Below are 18,872 nucleotides of genomic sequence, written 5' to 3'. Positions count from 1 at the left end.
AGATACTTTCAAACAAGTTGTACACGCATTCACAATCTGAAGCAAAAGCATAACTAAGTCTACAGGTTGCAACCATATACTACAGTAAATCACAGGAAACACATTTTCATACAAGTATTTATTAGGTATATAACAATTAGTTTAAAAATAGAAAGATTTATCTAAAACAAATGCATGTCATCATTAGAAATAAACACATCTGAACTCATGGCGAATGAGTTATGTCAAAGGGTGTGTGAGCCCAGAAGCAGCTTTAAGGGAAACCATAACACTGACTGAGATGCTGTTAAAGAGGCGTTTGATGTCCTCTCCCCTCACAATCCTTCATTAATACGTAATGGAGCACAACATAATCACCCCTCTGTATTTCCCCAATCTTCTTCCTTCTTACGTTGTTTCAGATCCTCCAAACAGGATTCTGGTCCTTGTGTCAGTCTGTCGTTCAGTGGCAATCAACATAGTCATTAAGAACATTTTATTTCCCCACCTCTCCAAGTTTGTGGTTATTGGATGTGTGGCCGTGGTTTGAGAATTAGTTTTCCCGTCTGTAAGAGACATAACCATCAAAGTCAATACAATGCATAGATGTACAGGCAATAATTCAAAATCATACTTTTAAATTATGTAATGGATGACCAAAAACATGACAGCTGGATTGAATTGATTAGGAATTAAGGTAATCTCAACGAAGATGATTTATGCAACTTACATCATCGCAGGACATGTTGTATTCYGCTAAAACTGTCCGACAGCGAGCTGCAATACTTGAAGAGAGTGAGTTAAAGGAGAATTGTCCTATTTCTGAAGTAAATCTCWATTTTTTATATAAATTGCATGTTCTAGAAAGGTCCAGACACTTCTCTTGTGATTTGGCTTGTTTTTGAGAAACTAACCACAACAGCGATTCAATTTCTCATTGCTTGTTGTGCAGTATCAGGGCACACAAAAGATATGAACAAAAGCAAAAAATAAACAAAATAAACAAGACCCTTTTGGAAACAAACACGCTCTCAGTATAGTTATGTATAGGATTATTAAGGCCACCAGATGCATAGCTGTCATTTACCATTCAACAGTATCACTACTTCCTTAAAGGATTATTTTCAGTACAGTGATGTAGGTCTTTAGATGTTGTACATGTAACAGTATAACTTTACGTCCGTCCCCTCGCCCATACCCAGGCTCGAACCAGGGACCCTCTGCACACATCAACAACTGACACCCACGAAGCATCGTTACCCATCGCTCCACAAAGGCCGCGGCCCTTGCAGAGCAAGGTGAACCACTACTTCAAGTCTCAGAGCAAGTGACGTCACCGACTTAAAGGCTGCTAGCGCGCACCACCGCTACCTAGMTAGCCATTTCACATCGGTTACATACACATGAAATTGTGTCATTTCTAACTTTATCTGCAACATTTTAATCCATTTTGGTCAAGTAGCACTGTTTCCCCCACGCAGCTGTGCAGGCCGAGCGAGTCCCTATTGTACACGGACATAGCCCATGCAACAGCTGGTAGAAGAAAAGTCTCGAGTTGCACAAAATGGAATATAACGTTGCGGATAAAGTTTGGAATGACACAATTTCATGTGTACAACATCTAAAGACCTGGGTTACTATACTGAAAATTCTCCTTCTTCGTAATCCTACTGAAAAAATTAAGTTTGGAACTTTAAACAAGAGGAAGGATACATTGATGGTGCAACGACTCGTTTGTGTATTCCAGCAAAGAACAGAGCGATCAAAGTGATGCAGCTGATGGTGAAGAACGGATGGTTCCACAACGATGAGAAGAAAGACACCTGAGAAAGACAGCCAGAGGTACAGAGAGATTATACAGGCAAACACACACAACCAAACTAAAATCACAAACACACTGATCTGTGTGAAAGGTATCCTACTTTATCACATACACAATCAAGCTGCCATCACAAACATACCGACCTTCTGTGTGTCAGGGTCTATCAACCAGTTCCAGGCTCCAGTTGTCGTACAAACAGAGACCACTATTAGAATCACTGAAACAAATGTGAGATATTGAATTAAATCACCATAAAAAGTGCCAGAATAATGTAGGCCTGAATCCTTTACAAGAAAATACAAAATAGTCTGGCTGGGAGGCCATTTACTCTTGAAATGTTACTGATTGTGGTTTGACAGTTGCAGTGTAGTCATTGATTATAGTTAGACCGTTTCAATATAGTCATTCATTATGGTTAGACAGAGTTGGAACTACAACTACTTACTTCGCCACCTCCCAGTTGCAGGTTGCAAACAGGAGACGTATTCTGTTAATCTTCTCTCAAAAGCTTTTAGATCTGCAAAAACAAGCTGCGCGTCAGGGCATTCATCTATATTTCTACCAATGTTCTTGATCAAAACCACACAGAAGGAACATACAATATCTTTTATATGCGTTGTGCTTGATTGGTTTGGAACCGATGGAGTAATTCAAAAGTAAATTAAGCACACCTGCATAGTGAAAGCTCCGATTCCACTGAATTGCTATTGGAAGAGTAAATTGTAGTTTCATAGTTAACCGTTACATCTTCACTAGGACGCCCGTCCAAAACGACTGAATTATGTTTAGTTTGGACTGGCAAAACAAGCCTATAGTTAACGACCTTCTGTGATAACCTGGACATAAATAGAATCAATCAAATGGGGTAAAGTATGCGGATACGTTTGCATTGGTTAACAGTTCTGGCGCTACCTGTTCTGGCGAGCGTGTAGCGGTGGTCTTCTGGGGCTAACAACTACCGGTATGCTAACTATTTACAGCATAGCTAGCTAGCCGGCTAATTAGTGTAGCTAACAAGCCTTTGTGTGAATTTATTTTGTACAAGTTAATGTCGAACCCCCGCGGAGGGAAATCAGCAAAAATGTAATTAACTTGAGTTTGGTATTTTGACTAATTTACCAATGAATGTCCTTTAAGAGAAAACGTTAGCCTAGCTAGTTACGTCACCGCGGCTGGCTAACAAACGACTCAAGTGAATTGTAAAGGCACGTTTGTCACCGTGCGTTTTACTTCAAAGCGAAACTTCACTTATAATAACATGCATCATGATTTGTGAAAATAAATGAATTTGCTTGCCATGTTGACTACCTTCGGCCTGTTCCAAGGAATTCATTGCTCTTCTCTCCGGCTGATGGACGTGCTAGCTAGTTCTCCTGGGCAATTGGGAACAGGCGAAAACCTTAACCCTAGATTGGCCGATTTCGGAAAATGTACAGTGATTGGCTTAAACAAGCAACTGCTACGGCGCAACCCCTAGCACCTACTCTTCAGATATGATCTGAAAGTAGGTCGCAGAGACTAAATAACCATTGAATATGTATTTGTTTAAAAGCATCTTTATTGACTGTTCAAAGACCGCACAAACAACTCTGGTGAAATAATTTTGTTATATTGACAGAATACTAAATGTGTTTTGTAAATCTCACTGATCTCAATGGGGAGAATATTTGATCAATGTAGCAGCAACTAGATTTGCCTAGGCTACGTTACAATTACATCACATTAAATATGAAATGTTCCAGGCAATCAAGTTCTTAAATAGTGTAGCCAGCTTTGTTGTTTATGGGAACCAGCTTGTTTGCTAACAACACATTAAACATTTCCTTCAGCACTTTATCCACATCATCATCAGATATGTCTTTCATATCCAAAACATCAAAACCATCCTGGTTGTTGTAGGTGACCTCACTGAAGGTCCAGCCAATTAGAGCTCTGAATCCTGTAGCCGTCTGCATCGAGCAGATGGACTTGTTGGTGAATAGAGACTTTGGATCTGTCTGAAGGCAGTGGGAAGTCTCTAGGAAATTATCAACCCCACGGGGAACCTGGGTGAAGCCGTAGATCTTCGTGGTTGGGCTCTTGTCTACCAGAGGCGAGTTGGTAAAGGCCTCATTGAGAACCAGAGGCTTTTGACCAGTCTTCTCCAGGGTCCACAGGTCTCCATCTTGTATGAGACGGAAGACGCCAGGGGATTGTGGCTGGTCCTTCCTGGAGACGAGCTCAAGAGGGTGCCATATTTGGGAGGATACCCCAAAGCTCACGTCTGCAATGTAAGCAGTCCCATCAATAACTACCTTGTTGATGAGGTGAGAGTCTTTTGGGCCGAACTGGTTTATGGTGTTGTTGTAGACTCTTGAACCCAGTGTTACTGGATTATAACCTATCTCTTTTAGCACCCAAGCAAAGAGGAGGTTATTCTCACAACACCAACCCCCCGATTGCTCCTCACAATCTTATTGAAAATCAACTCATGGTCCATAGTGATCTTCTCACCACAGTGAATGCTGAGGTTTTCAAATGGTATTGACATCACATGGTGTTTGTGGACCTGGTTCAGTGTTTCAAGGTCTGGTTTAGAAAATGGGCCGTGGAACCCGATCTTCTTGAAGTACTCTTCCAGATTCATTTTGTCCTAAGAGTAAACAAAACAAAGACACTACATGAGTTTATGCTTTTGCAGGATTTACGACTACATATACAGAAACTGACATCCGCTAATGTCTCATTCACAATTTGTTTTTCACGTGGAGTAAGATCCTATTTTCAATTGAAACACCACCACGTAGGCATTATCCTTGAGTTGAAGAATAAAGGATTAAAGAATAGACAAAAACGTATGATACTACATGGAGGCACAGGCAGCTATTTTTCATTTCCATTTGATGATTACTTACTTTCAAAGGCAGTGAAAAAGTAGCTTCTCAAAGTACTGCTCACTGTTCAGAGTTCTTCAGGGCAAGAAGGGCAAAGCAGTTGTGCATTAAAAGAGATAATAATGCCTCTTACATGATTAAAACGGAGCACCCTAGACTTTGCTCATGTACTGGAAAGCAAAACTAAAGTTCACGAGTGAGCCTTGCATAAGGGACCTCACTTGTAAAACACTGGAGCCTTGTGGTTAGTGATGGGTCGTTCGCGAACGAGTCGGCTCTTGTAGGTGAACGTTGGGAGCCGGCTCGCATATCAGAAGAGCCGAATCTATTTATAAAAAAATTAAGATATAAAAAAATCTAACGATTTAAATGAATAGAATTAACTAATTCAAAGAACGAAAAAATAAATAAAATAATATAGGCCTACATGCTCAAGCGCACACACATTGACTGTCTGCACAGACTAACAGCCTCACCTGTTGTTCCTGTCAATCAGACACGCAGTGTCAACCAATGAACCAAAGATGCACGAGAGAGGGCCGAGCCAACTCAGGCACAATCACACACTTAGCAGCCGAGGAGAGAGAGGAAGGACGGCTGTGAAAATAACATCTGGAAAATGAGTCGGAAGCACAGTAGCATTTGGATGCATTTTAATAATGTAGACAATATTAGAGCACAGTGTAGAATTTGCCAAAACAAAATCTCATATAAAGCTGGTTCTAAGCACAACCTACACCGGCATATGCGAACTGTGCACCCAACTGTGACGCTAGCCGTAGCGGAGCTTCGAGAAACTAGCGGGCCTGCTAGTGATAGTGGTGGAGCCAGCACCTCCACACGTGGAGATGTATCCACTCAGTCAAATAGGCCTACTCCGCGACCCACTGCAACGCAGTCTTCTATGGACCAGTTTATGCCAAAATCTGTCTGTAGCAAAACAAAGCCAAATTGATATTGCATTGGCTAAAATGATTGCCACCGATTTCCAGCCATTTTCGATCGTGGAGGACAGAGGTTTTATAAATTATAGCAATAGTCTAAATCCAATGTACACATTTCCAAGCAGGAAATTCCTTTCAAAATCACTTATTCCACAACTGTACGAGAGCACACAGGCTTCAGTGCGGGAAAGAGTCCAAAAAGCTACTGTTGATAAAACGTTTACTGGAGACAGGAGATCAAGTTGAGACATAGGACGAGGTGGATATTTGTATAATAAGKCAGTTTATTCACAGGTAAAAATATCTTAGCAATCGTGCAGCACGGCCCCTTCTGTCTGACTCGTATGGAATCGTCGGAAAAAAGAGACCTCTAAACAGTTTGTGCTGGTTATATAGGCAACAAGTAAAGTAGGTTGATCTTGTAGTCTGGCCTTCCGATTGGTCGATCTGGGTCGTGGGTAGTCCTGTCCGGGCCTGATGTCGACGTTCCATTGGCTTCTTAACACAGTTCTTTGTCTTAAGAGTCTCATCCTCGAGCAGAATCCATGTGCGTTTGTTTTAACAGGGGCCTATTCATGGGGGAGGGGAGTGTGTGTGGGTCTGTGGTTATTATAAGGGTACAAAGTGTGGGGGTATAGTGGGGGATGGGTGCATGTTGTGTCAAGTATAGCTAGTGTTGAGAAGTTGTTAAAACAAGTTACCAGTATCTAATACAATTTCTTACACTACTGCAGTTTGCCTTACCACTGACTGCTGGGCATMAAGGGTAACCACTTCTTACATGTCGTTTTCATGTCACTTCATTGAAGATTGTTCGATGTGTAGCTGTCTTTTGGACTACTTTTGAGTTCAGCTACATACACACCTCAGAGAACTTGGCAGAGGGACTGTTGAGAGTGGCCAGAGAATGGCAAGTAGATGGAAAAGTGATCTGTTGTGTTAGCGACAATGCAGTTAACATAACCAAAGCCATGAACATTTTAAAATGGACCCATCATCCATGTCTTGCCCACACAATCAACCTGATTGTAAGAGATGCTCTGAAGGTGATAAAGCCCACTGTGGACAAAGTAAAAGCAGCTGTGGAATACTTCCACAGGAGCACAGTAGGTGCTGAAAACTAAAGTCTACACAACGCCAGATGGGGATGCCTGAGCTGAGGCCTAAACAAGACTGCACTACAAGGTGGAATTCAACATTTTATGTTGAAGCGGTTTCTTGAGTCAAAGGATGCCATCATCTCTACCCTGGCCATTGTCAATACACCTGTTGATGCTCTGACCCAAGAGGAATGGGAAGTGGTGGAGGTGTGCAGAGTCTTGGAACCCGTTGAGCAGGTTATTGTGGAGAAAGATACAGTAAGCAGTTATTACTACATCACTATTTAATCCAATATTATATATGTATATGAGCTGTAGATGAGAATTTAGTATCAGTAGACAAAACATGAACCTGAACTAATAAGTTACTGTTCTCTCTTTTCAGCTATGTGACAGCCTCAAAAATGATAYTCCTGTGTAAGGGTCTGCAGCGAATCACAGCCAGCCGCCAGAGAGAAACAAATGTAACCCCAGGACGTGACAGAGTTGATGGACACCCTATGTTCATCAATGGACAGAAAGTTCCACAGAATGGAATATAATCACGTGCTATCAGAAACCGCTGCACTTGACCCCAGGTTTAAGAAGTTAACCTTCAGTGACGCCAGAGCGATTGATGAGGCTCTTCAAAGAATAACCTGTTGCCCTGGCTCAGGCACCAGGGCAACAGGCAGAAGAGGGATCAGATGGAGCAGAAGCACCAGCAGTAGTGCCACAAACATCTGCTGTTTGGATGCTGTTTGAGGAGAGAGCAACTGGGGATGCAGCATGAAGGAATCCCTCAGCAGATGCCATAATGGGGGTCTGATCCTATTTGGAGGAGCCCCTCCAAAGATATGCAGATCCTCTGAGCTGGTGTAAGAACAAGGCTTCTGTCTTCCCACGGCTTACTAATGTCATGACAGGGAGACTCTGCATAGTGGCCACATCCGTCCCTCTGAGCAGGTCTTCTCGAAAACGGGACAAATAATTACTGAGAGAAGAAACCGCATCAGCCCCTCAAGTGAGGCAGCTTGGATTTCTGAATGCAAATCTCTCATAAAAGCTAAATATAGTCAGCATTGCTGTGTGCTGCTGGTTATAACATGGCACTAAAGAAGAGAGAGAAAAGAGGGACCAGTTGAATGTTTTAAGTGAGAAGCTGCAGTTTTGCAAATTGTTATTTATTTTTCTTTGATATGGTGCAATATTCTATTATGCTGTTCAGATTGTATTCATTTTGAATGGTTAGATTTATATGCACTTTGTTTATATACATTAAAAAGTTAGACTTTAAATGCAAATGTTTAATAGCATTATTTTTCATAACAAACCAATGCATTTTTAAATACATTGTGGTTAAGGTAGAGTATGATTTCCTTTAATTAGAATTGTTTTAACACCAATCATAGTCAAACTATCACAAACTGTTTGACTTGAAAAAAGACAAAACATATTTTTTGAAAGAGTCGTTTGGGAGCTAAAAGAGACGTCTTTTTTTTTGGTGAGCTGAGCCGAACGAGCSGGCTCACTGAAAAGAGCCGGAATGCCCATCTCTACTTGTGGTGTGTATATGGGAACTGTTGTACATTTCAAACTGAAATGGGATGTTCCTGCGACAACATCCTGAATGAGGTCCCTGGCTGGGACAACATATAAAATCCCTGATATATGGGCTCCTGAGTAGCGCAGCGGTCTAAAGCACTGCATCTCAGTACTAGGGGCGTCACTACAGACCCTGGTTCGATTCACATGATTGGGAGTCCCATAGGGGGGTGCACAATTGGCCGAGTTGCCGGGTTAGGGTTTGACGGCAAGGACGTCATTGTAATTAAGAATGTTCTTAAACTGACTTGTTAAATAAAGGTAAAATTTAAATTTAAAATAAAAAAATATCTCATTCTCTGTCAATAAAGAGGAGGAGTTACCTACCACGACAAAAGTGTAAAGTAGGAAGTTTGCGTAGCCCATGCACTGACAAGTCATGAAACCGCTCGCAGTTCCCTCCAAGAATTCCACTAGCTCCGCCCAAGGAAGTTGTTTGTAAAATAGTAACAGCCTGTCACACCGATTAATGAATTCAAGCATTGATGCTGGACAAACGATTAGGTTGCTACGTCATAACGCCAAGGTAAAAGCCTGTTTTCAACTGAAATTAAAGTGTTTGATGTTCAATAGCCTAGATCACAGCCTGTAGACCAGTAAAATATGTCAGCGATCTGATTGATACGGTACAGGTTTACACAACTGTCATTGTCTTACTCTTATGTAGCTAAACTAGTTTGCATCAGATGTTGCGTTCATGAAGCTAATGTAGCCAAACGTCAAGGTAGCATTATCAAGTAATAGGCCACAATCTTACAAGTATGGCTACTGTAGACGTGTTGTTATACGGCTGGTTGTTATACATTTCGGCACGTGTGTCTCTTACAAATTCAATATGTTAATTAATGCTCTCTATGAAGGTACTGTGTGGTGTTATTTCAAGCACAGTGACCTTCAATTTTTCTTTTCAGTGAAATGGAAAAGGCGCGAATATGCACGTTTTTGATTACCGGTGGCAGTGGATACTTTGGTTTCCGGTAAGCAAATCAACAGATAAATATTTTACATTGTTGCCTGTACGTAGTCTTCATCTCATCAATACAGAAGAGAACTTCTACATTACTAAGTGAATGTGCAAAATAATTCGGTAACGGTAGTTCTAAACCCCACTAGGGGGAGTTATCATACCAGTTATTCGAATGATGTTATTCACTGTAGTCTTATTTATTCTGTGTTACATACTAAAGTGGCAGAACCTTATCACCCCATCAATTGAATCCCCGCTTACAACAAATTGTTGTGACTAATGGTAGCTTCATAAGCAGTGCTTAACTTGGACAGGAGCTCACCGGAGCTGAGTACCGGCACCTCAAATGTTCTACTGTTTAAGCTCCTGTTCCTTTTATAGAATATGAGTTCAAAAGTATAGTGGAGCTCCTGCACCTAAATATAAACAGTACTGCCACCCAAAATGAGTACCTGCACCTATTTCAGTCCAAGTAAAGCACTGTTCATAAGTAGGCTAATTACTTTCCTATTTCGTCTTTAATGTTGAACTGAACATTCCTTGAATATCCCTCACTACATGTGAAAGGTTTCCCTATACCCAATATTCCAGATTAACAGGATCACTCTATTCTTCATTTCTTACAGCCTTGCCTGCTCACTACATAAAAAGGGAGCTAAAGTCATTCTGTTTGATATGAGCCCACCCAGTCTAGAGGTTCCAGAGGGCATTGTGTTCCTAAAGGGAGATATTCGTGAATATGCTCAGGTGGAGAAGGCGGTCACTGGCATGGACTGTGTTTTCCACATCGCCTCCTACGGCATGTCTGGCAGGGAGCAGCTGAACAGGAAGCTGATTGAAGAGGTGAATGTCCAGGGCACAGAGCATGTCCTCATGGCCTGTGTAGAGGCTGGAGTTTCCAGGCTCATCTACACTAGCACCTTCAATGTAGTGTTCGGAGGCCAAGTCATTGAGGGTGGTGACGAAAGCCTCCCCTACCTACCTCTCCATCTCCACCCTGACCACTACTCCAGAACCAAGTCGGTAGCTGAGATGGCCGTGATGAAAGCCAGTGGTACAGAGCTGAAAGATGGGACAGGTGTGTTGAGGGCCTGTGCTCTGCGTCCAGCCGGTATATACGGGCCTGGCGAGCAGAGGCACCTGCCCAGGATCGTTGGGTACATAGAGAAGGGGATATTCAGGTTTGTGTATGGCGATCCGAGAAGTTTAGTGGAGTTTGTCCATGTAGACAACCTGGTGTCTGCACACGAACTGGCTGCAGAGGCTCTGACGTCAGAGCACCAGCACCGCTCTGCTGGACAGGCATACTTCATCTCAGACGGAAGACCTGTCAACAACTTTGAGTTCTTCAGACCTCTGGTGGAGGGTTTGGGTTACTCTTTCCCCAAACTACGTCTACCACTCTCTCTCATTTACTTTGTTGCATTCCTCACTGAGATGATTCACCATCTCATCGGCCCGATCTATAACTTCCAGCCTCTGCTCACACGCACAGAGGTGTATAAGACCGGCGTGACGCATTACTTCAGCATGGCGAAGGCCAAGGCCGAGCTGGGTTATGAGCCCCAGGAGTATAACCTGGAGGAGGTTGTGCAGTGGTTCAAGAGTAGAGGTCACGGAAGAAAACCTAGGAGTTCACGTCTACAGCGACTGATACTAGATGGTCTTCTATTAGCAGCTCTAGTAGCTCTGGCCCTCTCATACCTCCCAGTGGTTGGCAGTTAATCAGCAGGCAGTAATAAAGTGATACATCTCAATGGCACATTTAAATGTTGAAACTTGTGCTATACTAGTGATGATGGATTGTTTGGTTCTCCGTTTATTAATTACAATGTTGGCAGTTTGTAAAAAAAWAATAATAATAATAATATTATTAACCTGGAGTAGACCTGTTCAAATTAAAGACCACATACCCTTGTCTTAATAAATTACCATGATTGTGTTTTGTGTAAATTCCAACAATGGGGGTGACAGGTAGCCTAGTGGTTAGAGCGTTGGGCCAGTAACCGAAAGGTTGCTAGATCGAATCCCGAGCTGACAAGGTAAAAATCTGTCGTTCTGCCCCTGAACAAGGCAGTTAACACACTGTTCCCCGGTACGCCGTCATTGTAAATAAGAATTTGTTCTTAACTGACTTGCCTAGTTAAATAAAATAAAAAATATATATATACCTAGTTGGATATACTAACTTTCTCTAAACTTGATTATGCATAAGAGACATCTCCTGGTGCAGATGTCTATTGGTACAAACAAAATTTGGTCCCACTTTAAATGAAGTACAACTTATAAAGGCTTTATAAAGCATACATAAAGACTTCATAAGCACTACATAAATGCTTAAATAATCATCTATAACCATATGTCATAAAGGGTGACAACCATTCCCACTGTAGGGTGAATTGCCAAATGCAACAACACACAATTTAATCAGTATTTTTTATTTTATTTTAAAATGTAACCTTTATTTAACTACGCAAGTCAGTTAAGAACAAATTCTTATTTACAATGACGGCCTAGGAACAGTGGGTTAACTGCCTTGTTCAGGGGCAGAACAACAGATTATTTCCTTGTCAGCTCGGTTACTGGCCCAATGCTTTAACCACTAGGCTACCTGCCGCCCTGATGACATACGCTTAAAGATGATTTGTGACGCATTTATGTAGTGCTTATGAAGCCTTTATGTATGCTATACGAAACCCTTTATAAGTTGTACTTCATTTAAAGTGGGACCCAACATTTACATTGGTTTTGTTTTTACATCTCAATTGAAGATGGTAATAAGAAATATTACAGACAATGTATTGATGTTAAACCCAAGACTTTATGCTTTTTTCTATACTGTACAACTTTGAAATGTTTTATGATGACCAACAGATTTTTTGTCAATGTGTGATATCTTTTATCAGGCCTGCTGCTGAATTCCTAACCTTTCTGGTTGTTTTGTGACCAAATCCTAGTGGGGATCAATAATTTGTTGGTATTTGTAATAACATTTCCTATAAGGGATCTTTTTCTTTATTTTAGTTGGATAAGGGTCTCATAATATTATTGAATAAAATTACATGACTGACCAGCCTGTGATTTGTGTTTGTAATGAGTTGCACAAAGTAATAGGCTAACTTCATAAATAATTGGGGACAAGTCTCAGCTTAATCATCACACATTATATAAACTTTTTTGTAACTTATAAAACATCAATGTTTTTGAGAGATTGCAATATTTTGCTGTCAAGAACAAAATCATAAATGCGAGTCATGCGACAAATAAGAGATGCTTCTTGGTGGCAAAAGCCCTTTGTTGATAGACAGAAGAGAAGCCTTCCCTGCATTCGGCATCTAAACTCCAGCATGCTCTAGAAACAATCCATTCTAAATTCAGTGAAGCTGTTTCTGTCCCRAAACCGAAAAGGGCAAAGGAAGTTGGGCCAGGTGAGACTGGTCCTTTGTGCAGTTTTTTAAGGCTGAGATGAATACAGCCATACTCTCTAGGGAGTATTCTTTTTTTCAAACTCAGGCACCCCCTTGCTGAGTTGGTCGCAATCATTGTTTCGCTCCAGCATTAACCACATTCCAGAGAGGCGGAGTGCACCCCGTCCTCTTCCTCGCATTCCTTCTCCACAAAGGAGTCCCTTGCGCTAAATTGTGTTTAAAATGAGTTTTGGCGCACTCTTTCTCTTTTAATATGTAAGATGTGGCTGTTAGTGGTGCATTGCAATATTTTCTCTACCTCAAATTTAAATTTGAGACTCTTGRAAAACTGGAGAAAAACTTGACAAGGGAAAATTCCTCCGCGCAGCGCGCCATTGACTGTAAAGACCTTTCAACTTAACAAAAACTGAAGTTGACAAATGTATCCTGACGTTGAAACTTTGTGATAAGGGTTTATGTTTTCGAAGAAAAAGATCATGCACCGCTTCGAGATTTCCAAGCACACTGGCTGTTCAGCAAACAGGCGACGATGCCTGGATTGAGCCTGCGTTTTGTTATGATTTCCAAGTGAAATGCAATTACTGCTATCTTTCACTCGGTAGTCGGTAGTGCGCTCTTTCTCTGAACTTGTTCGTCGCCTCGGGAGCAAACCATGGATCACTATGAGGAAGATTTGGGACTCCGGGCGAGTAAATTAATGGAGGACCTTTCCTTATATGAAGCATACAAGGATGGAATGTACAGTTCAAGGAGGGACATGGTTATCAACACCGATTTGGATTTTTCGTCTCCAACGATACCCGAGCAGAAAAGTAAGACAATGAATGGCAACTCTGTGCCTCAGCAACAGATACACACCGTTGAGAATTACATGACTGGGAATAAAGTGTACACTGCGGCTCCCGTGCGCCCCGTGAATGGCAACAGAGCCGTTCCTGTGGATTATTGCACCCCTCAAAGAGACATAGTTTATCCTAACGAAGATAGCTATTGCACCAAATCCGAAATTGCTTTGCCGTGTTATAGCGGCGCGTCCGAGCGACACAGGAGGTACTCCTTGGAGGTGCTGGGGCATAGGTACAGCACTGGTAGCGCGTACGATGGAGTGGTTTTGAACAAGCCAGTACCTTCACCTGGCAACAGATGCAACAGTATCTGTGTTACCACCAACCACGACGGCAGATACAATGCAACCAGCCCGCGGTCCAGTTTCGTATCCTCCCTCTCCTCCCAGGAGCAAAGCAAACATGCAAGCCCGAGGTCGAGCATCAGTAGCCCGCGCACGAGTCTGGTGGTACCCGGGCAAGACAAGTACACTAGTCCCAGGTCCAGTCTGGTACACTGTGAAGGGAGCAGTGCCCTCAGCCCCCGGTCTAGCTATGCAAGTACAGCCAGCGACACAAGTAAACATTCCAGCCCAAGGGCCAGTCTGAACAGCTATGACTGCTGCAGTAARCCCAGCAGTAACCGCACCAGCGGCATCAGTATGGGCTACGACCAAAGGCACATCAGCCCCAGGTCCAGCACAGCGAGCCAGTATTCTTGTACCACCAGTCCACGCTCTAGCTATTCAGATTCGCGTTACATGCCTGTKGRGAACCATGATCTGGAGGGTGCAGTTTTGCATGGCATGCCGGTGGCCAGTCCCCGGTCAAGCATCTGCAGCCAGGACGGGTGCGCAAGACCCGGGACAATAGCTAAYTGYGTCGTTAGTCCCCGGTCCAGTATCTCCAGTCACAGTTCCAGAAGTTCCCGGAGCTCCAGGGGATCTATGAGCACATACCCAGATCTCCAACTGCCTTCACCCAGGTCCTCAATGCTGGGGACTGGTTTGCAGGAGGACATACTAAYACAAGAYTGTGGCGATACCAACGGTGTTCATAGTCGTATCCATCTCCAAGCGCTCTCTGGGATGCCAGAGGCCCTGCCACAGCATGCACCACAACAGTCAACCCAGGCAGGGATGAATACAGAGGTGACCGCTGGATCACCATCATCTTCTTATGGGCTCCATACGAAAACTCCAGCCTCAGGGCAGAGGTTTAAACTACCTTACCAGGTGACCCCATGCCGGGAAAGTGGCCCAAGCCAAGCRGAAAGGAGTCTGGAAGCACTCACCTTGGAGCTGGAGAAGGAGTTAGAAATGCACATGAAAAAAGAATACTTTGGTAAGTGTAACTCCTCCTATGAACACTGCTTATTATAAGGAACACTATGAGAGTGCAATGAAGTGAGAATAAAGCTTTAAAATAGAAAAACAAAAAATGAAATGAAATGAAACAATAATTTGATTGATCTTGGTATATCTTTTTTTTTGACTACTTATAAACTTATGACAGCTCCCTAAACATGTCTCAATAAGAGGTCAGAATTAGGCTATTCTTACACAAAGTCAAATGAATTAGTCTGGTAAAAATGTAAAAGGGCCAGACTACATCCTCCACGTTCCATGTGTTTGGTGGTCTGATAATAACCCTCATGGTTATGAACTTGAACTCTGGTGCCCTGTGGTCCATACATGTGTGGAAGATAAGTAAATTGATGGGCTTCACTGGGTTACTTCATCTTCAGCTGGGTCACTAACCTCATTATAGCTGAGCACATGTTCATTGGCACAACACAGGACAGCACAACACAGGTCAGGCCATGGAGATTTGGAAACATTTTCAATTATAACACCTCATTTTATTGCTTGACACAAATATCTCATCACTGGTTCTAGTTGATTTACCTAATAAATATTTTCCCTTTGATAATGTGTTTACACTGAAGATAACTTTAGTCTATTTGAAGCATGGACTTTAATGAGCGCAGTGCAAAAACTAAACGTACATTTTTCAAGTTTAAGAATATTATCTTCACAATACATTTTGTGTTGTCATAATATTTGGTGTGTTTGATAGTGTTTGGTATCGTGGGAGGCTGAGGCGGCGTTAGGCTAACTGGAGCATTAACTGAGTGATCAGGCCCATTTTGTCCATGGAGCCAGCTGATTGGTCAAACAGTGTTGTGGCCTGGCCACAGCAGCCCTGCCACTGATCAATCAGAACTGGCTGGTCACGCCTGAGGTAGCCCTTTGCCTCAAGTCCTTGGGTGTTTTGTGAGGTGAGGTGGAGGGGTGGGGGAATGTTGTCCAGAGAGCTACTGGGGATCCTTTTCATTATAAAATCACAGTCCTGATCTCCATCTCCGTACCTTGCACAGCAAGTGTAATAACAATAGTGTAAGAACATAGTAATAACAGCCTAACTACATTACCTATTGACATAACATGGATTTTCTTATGTGTAACAAGTCAGGTGTTATTAATTGTTGTTACTCATGTTACTACAAAGCAGCTATTTTGTAGTGCTAAGTAAATCAATTGTTTACTATTCCAGTGTAGTTGTGGTGCTTGTAAAGTTTGTCTGTTTAATCGTCATGCTGTAGTTAAAAGGGGGCGTTGAACACGACGTCAGCCTAGCTTCACTGAGCTTTGTTGTCATCTCATCTAGTGGCTGGTTGCAACCTTAACAACTAACTTGTATTCTATAATGCTAACAACGACTCCCTCTGTGGCAGATAAGAGTGGCTTTTGCAGGGAAATACACATTTCTGTTTTGGCAGAGCTAACGTTTACACAGCGCTGAGTAGGGCTGAATGGAACCTTCTGTTCTGTCCCAGGGAGCGAGGTAGATACACCTTTCCAAGTGATTCAGATGTCTTGCTGCTTGGTGAACAACGCCGGCCTTCGTACACTGCAGGGCATTCTCTGGAAGACTCTCTGCCATTTTCTCTGATGCTCCATAAGATACATTTTTTTTGTTGTTGCCTTTTCTCCATGAGTGCTCTGACGTGACGTTTTTGCACACATACCATCCCTGAGATGAACACATGTTTTTGACAGGTGAAACTCCCTCGCTATCAGGAGAAAAGGAGAGAGAATCCAACGTTTTTGAATTTGTGTTGATAGACACATGCTGCGGCTGAGAACAGCACAGTCGGATTTTAGATTTTGTTTTTCGCCTCCAGTCCGCTGGCTGGCAGAGGACGTGAACGGGCTGTTCATTGTCACAGGGAGCAGGTAGACTGTAGAATAGCAGACAGCAAGCCCCTCTCAGTACGCTGGGGCGAGAGAGAGAGAGAGCCGCTCTGTTTCCATGGTACAGTGGAGAAATGATCGCCAGCTTTGAGTCTTGGTCACACTGCTTGCTTCTGCCTGTTGCCGCTCACTGAGGCCTGTGGTCCTCTGTTTTGTGTGGCGAAGAGCTGTGAAATCAACACTGGCCCGGAGACAGACAAGATTGAGCTCCAAGCAGAGTCCGGGTGCCCCACCTGCCATAGACCCCACGAACCCTTACATTAACCAGCAGTGGGGAGTGGCAACACAAGACACTTGGACACGTCTGGCTCGCGGTCCAGACATGCGTGTGGGGTCACGAGTCTGATCACCTGCTCAAATAAATGAGGTATAGAAGTTACATGTGACTCAAAAGGGTTTGGTTCAATTTACTGTGTTGGGGTGTGTATCACCAATCTTCAACTTCACGCAAGCGCTGCTGCAGGCAAGCTGAGCCTACAATGTGTGGCTTAGAGCTTACATGGAGCGAGATACAATGCTCTTTTGACAATACACTTAGATATACAAAACAAATAGGCAGCTAATAGTTTTAGGCCAATGGGAACTTTGTTCGTTGATACATGCCTCACACTTATGATACATTCATATGATCTATTAGCTTAATCCAAATTAAATTCTCTTAGTGAAGTATAGAGTATTTTTTAGCCCATCTAATAGGAAGTGTAATATCTGAATTTACGACTCTCCACAATAGCCATGAGAGGAGAATCAACGTGCTCCTGCCTGACACTGAACAAGACACAGAGAAACAGATAACGCTTAAATTGTGAGGATTTTCAGACAGAGTTTCTGCCTCATTTCCAGTTTCATGGCCATTTCTCAACATCTAGGTTTTTGGACAAACCATTGCAGTAACTCAACATAATGATTAAGTAAAAACATTGCAATGTTTACTATTTCTTATTAGTTCCATTCTTGCTTATGTAGCCTAATAGTGTATTTCATATGTCCCCAACAGTGGTGTACTGCTATTTTTAGGTGAGGGAGCGCAAAAAAAAAAGTAAATTACATCATTATTTACTCAATCAAAGTTTGTACCGACAGATGTAGCCAATTGAATAGCCTATCATTATAGAATATGCATAAAATGCATTCTCCAATTGCAACATCTGCCTTTGCCTAACCATATTGTCCAAAGAAAATGTTATATTCTTAATACTCTCAAACACAAAGTTAGGCATAGGCTACTTCATTTCAAATAGGCCATCATCACTGTCCATCGTGAATGATTATTCTTCACATTTTACAGCTGAAACGTCCAAACTGCATCTCCATGCCAATCATTTGTTTGATCTCAATCAGTTTCATGGGAATATGGTTTTAGAGCTTCTTGAATTGGCCGACTGTTTTATGAGCCAATTAGAGTAGATTGTGTTAACAAACTATTAGCCTACTGTTTTATGAGAGAATTAGAGTAGATTGTGTTAAACTATTAGCCTACTGTTTTATGAGAGAATTAGAGTAGATTGTGATAACAAACTATTAGCCTTGTATTTTGTTTCAATCAAAGTGTATATCCTGCCTAGTGGCGCGCGCTGTTGAGTTGGCGCATGTGGATTTCTTTTGGACTATTCAGCTTCAGCTAACCATCCTAAAATGTCATTAGAAATGAGGTGTTTTTGGTGTAACAATAACATTATAGGCCTACTATGCTTTTATATTTAGTTTTGTTATGTGAAATTGCTAGACATGGATTCAGCTTTGTTCTAACTTTACTAAACGAGTATCGTTGCGTGAAGTGAAAGTCTTCTATTTGTAATAATAGTAATAAGTGATGACTATTCGGTGTAGGCAACAGATCTTGATGAGATTTAATTTTAAGCATTGGAGTGCTCTTCGTAGTGTTGAAATGACAACGCCAGGATCGCACAATGATCTTAAAGTAGTTAAACCAACTTGTGGTGCTGAAGGATAGCTCTGCCATTTGGCCAGTTCAGGAACAAACAACTACGTGGTATTTCTATTTGGTTATAGCCTAATGTAAAACAAATACTTAGCTTAATATCATTGCACTGCTTGCGAGGAGAGCTTTATTGCGAGTAGGCATTTCATTGT

The 18,872-nt window shown here is 42.2% G+C and overlaps 4 protein-coding genes across 6 annotated transcripts in view; 2 read left to right on the top strand and 2 right to left on the bottom strand.

The window, feature by feature from the left end:
• Positions 1 to 103: 103 nt before the first annotated feature.
• On the bottom strand, positions 104 to 3,303 carry LOC111969533 (nuclear envelope phosphatase-regulatory subunit 1). 2 transcript variants are annotated; one of them, XM_023995714.2, is made up of 6 exons: positions 3,098 to 3,303; positions 2,247 to 2,318; positions 1,945 to 2,018; positions 1,693 to 1,802; positions 710 to 764; positions 104 to 545 (listed from the first exon to the last, which is right to left on the bottom strand). In XM_023995714.2, exons 1-6 carry the CDS (start codon positions 3,132 to 3,134, stop codon positions 504 to 506), a joined length of 390 nt encoding a protein of 129 aa, XP_023851482.1. In that variant the 5' UTR covers positions 3,135 to 3,303; the 3' UTR covers positions 104 to 503. The 2 variants fall into 2 exon arrangements, with proteins under 2 accessions (XP_023851482.1, XP_023851483.1); XM_023995715.2 differs by having other exon boundaries at positions 3,110 to 3,260.
• Positions 3,304 to 3,345: 42 nt separating this feature from the next.
• Positions 3,346 to 5,884, bottom strand: LOC111969532 (arylamine N-acetyltransferase, pineal gland isozyme NAT-10-like). Its single transcript, XM_023995713.2, is given in 4 exon segments — positions 3,346 to 4,238; positions 4,241 to 4,433; positions 4,696 to 4,999; positions 5,151 to 5,884. Coding segments are annotated over 2 exon segments (870 nt in total). The 5' UTR covers positions 4,428 to 4,433; positions 4,696 to 4,999; positions 5,151 to 5,884; the 3' UTR covers positions 3,346 to 3,555.
• A 2,820-nt stretch (positions 5,885 to 8,704) lies between these two features.
• LOC111969531 (short-chain dehydrogenase/reductase family 42E member 1) lies at positions 8,705 to 12,342 on the top strand. 2 transcript variants are annotated; one of them, XM_023995711.2, is made up of 3 exons: positions 8,705 to 8,828; positions 9,214 to 9,279; positions 9,896 to 12,342. In XM_023995711.2, the coding sequence occupies exons 1-3, from the start codon at positions 8,788 to 8,790 to the stop codon at positions 10,992 to 10,994; spliced, it is 1,206 nt and encodes a 401-aa protein (XP_023851479.1). In that variant the 5' UTR covers positions 8,705 to 8,787; the 3' UTR covers positions 10,995 to 12,342. The 2 variants fall into 2 exon arrangements, with proteins under 2 accessions (XP_023851479.1, XP_023851480.1); XM_023995712.2 differs by having other exon boundaries at positions 8,725 to 8,828; positions 9,163 to 9,279.
• A 451-nt stretch (positions 12,343 to 12,793) lies between these two features.
• Positions 12,794 to 18,872, top strand: part of LOC111969530 (Wilms tumor protein 1-interacting protein homolog) — a 41,713-nt gene continuing 35,634 nt past the window's right edge. Inside the window, exon 1 of the mRNA XM_023995710.2 lies at positions 12,794 to 14,865. Within this exon, the coding sequence (XP_023851478.1) occupies positions 13,350 to 14,865 (1,516 nt within the window). The 5' untranslated portion in view covers positions 12,794 to 13,349. The remainder of the gene's footprint in view (positions 14,866 to 18,872) is intronic.

Source organism: Salvelinus sp. IW2-2015, linkage group LG10 (genome assembly GCF_002910315.2).
Source record: "Salvelinus sp. IW2-2015 linkage group LG10, ASM291031v2, whole genome shotgun sequence".
Classification (NCBI taxonomy): Eukaryota; Metazoa; Chordata; class Actinopteri; order Salmoniformes; family Salmonidae; genus Salvelinus; species Salvelinus sp. IW2-2015.
Note: the sequence above shows the minus strand (reverse complement) of the source record. Positions and strands in the feature narration are given on the sequence as shown.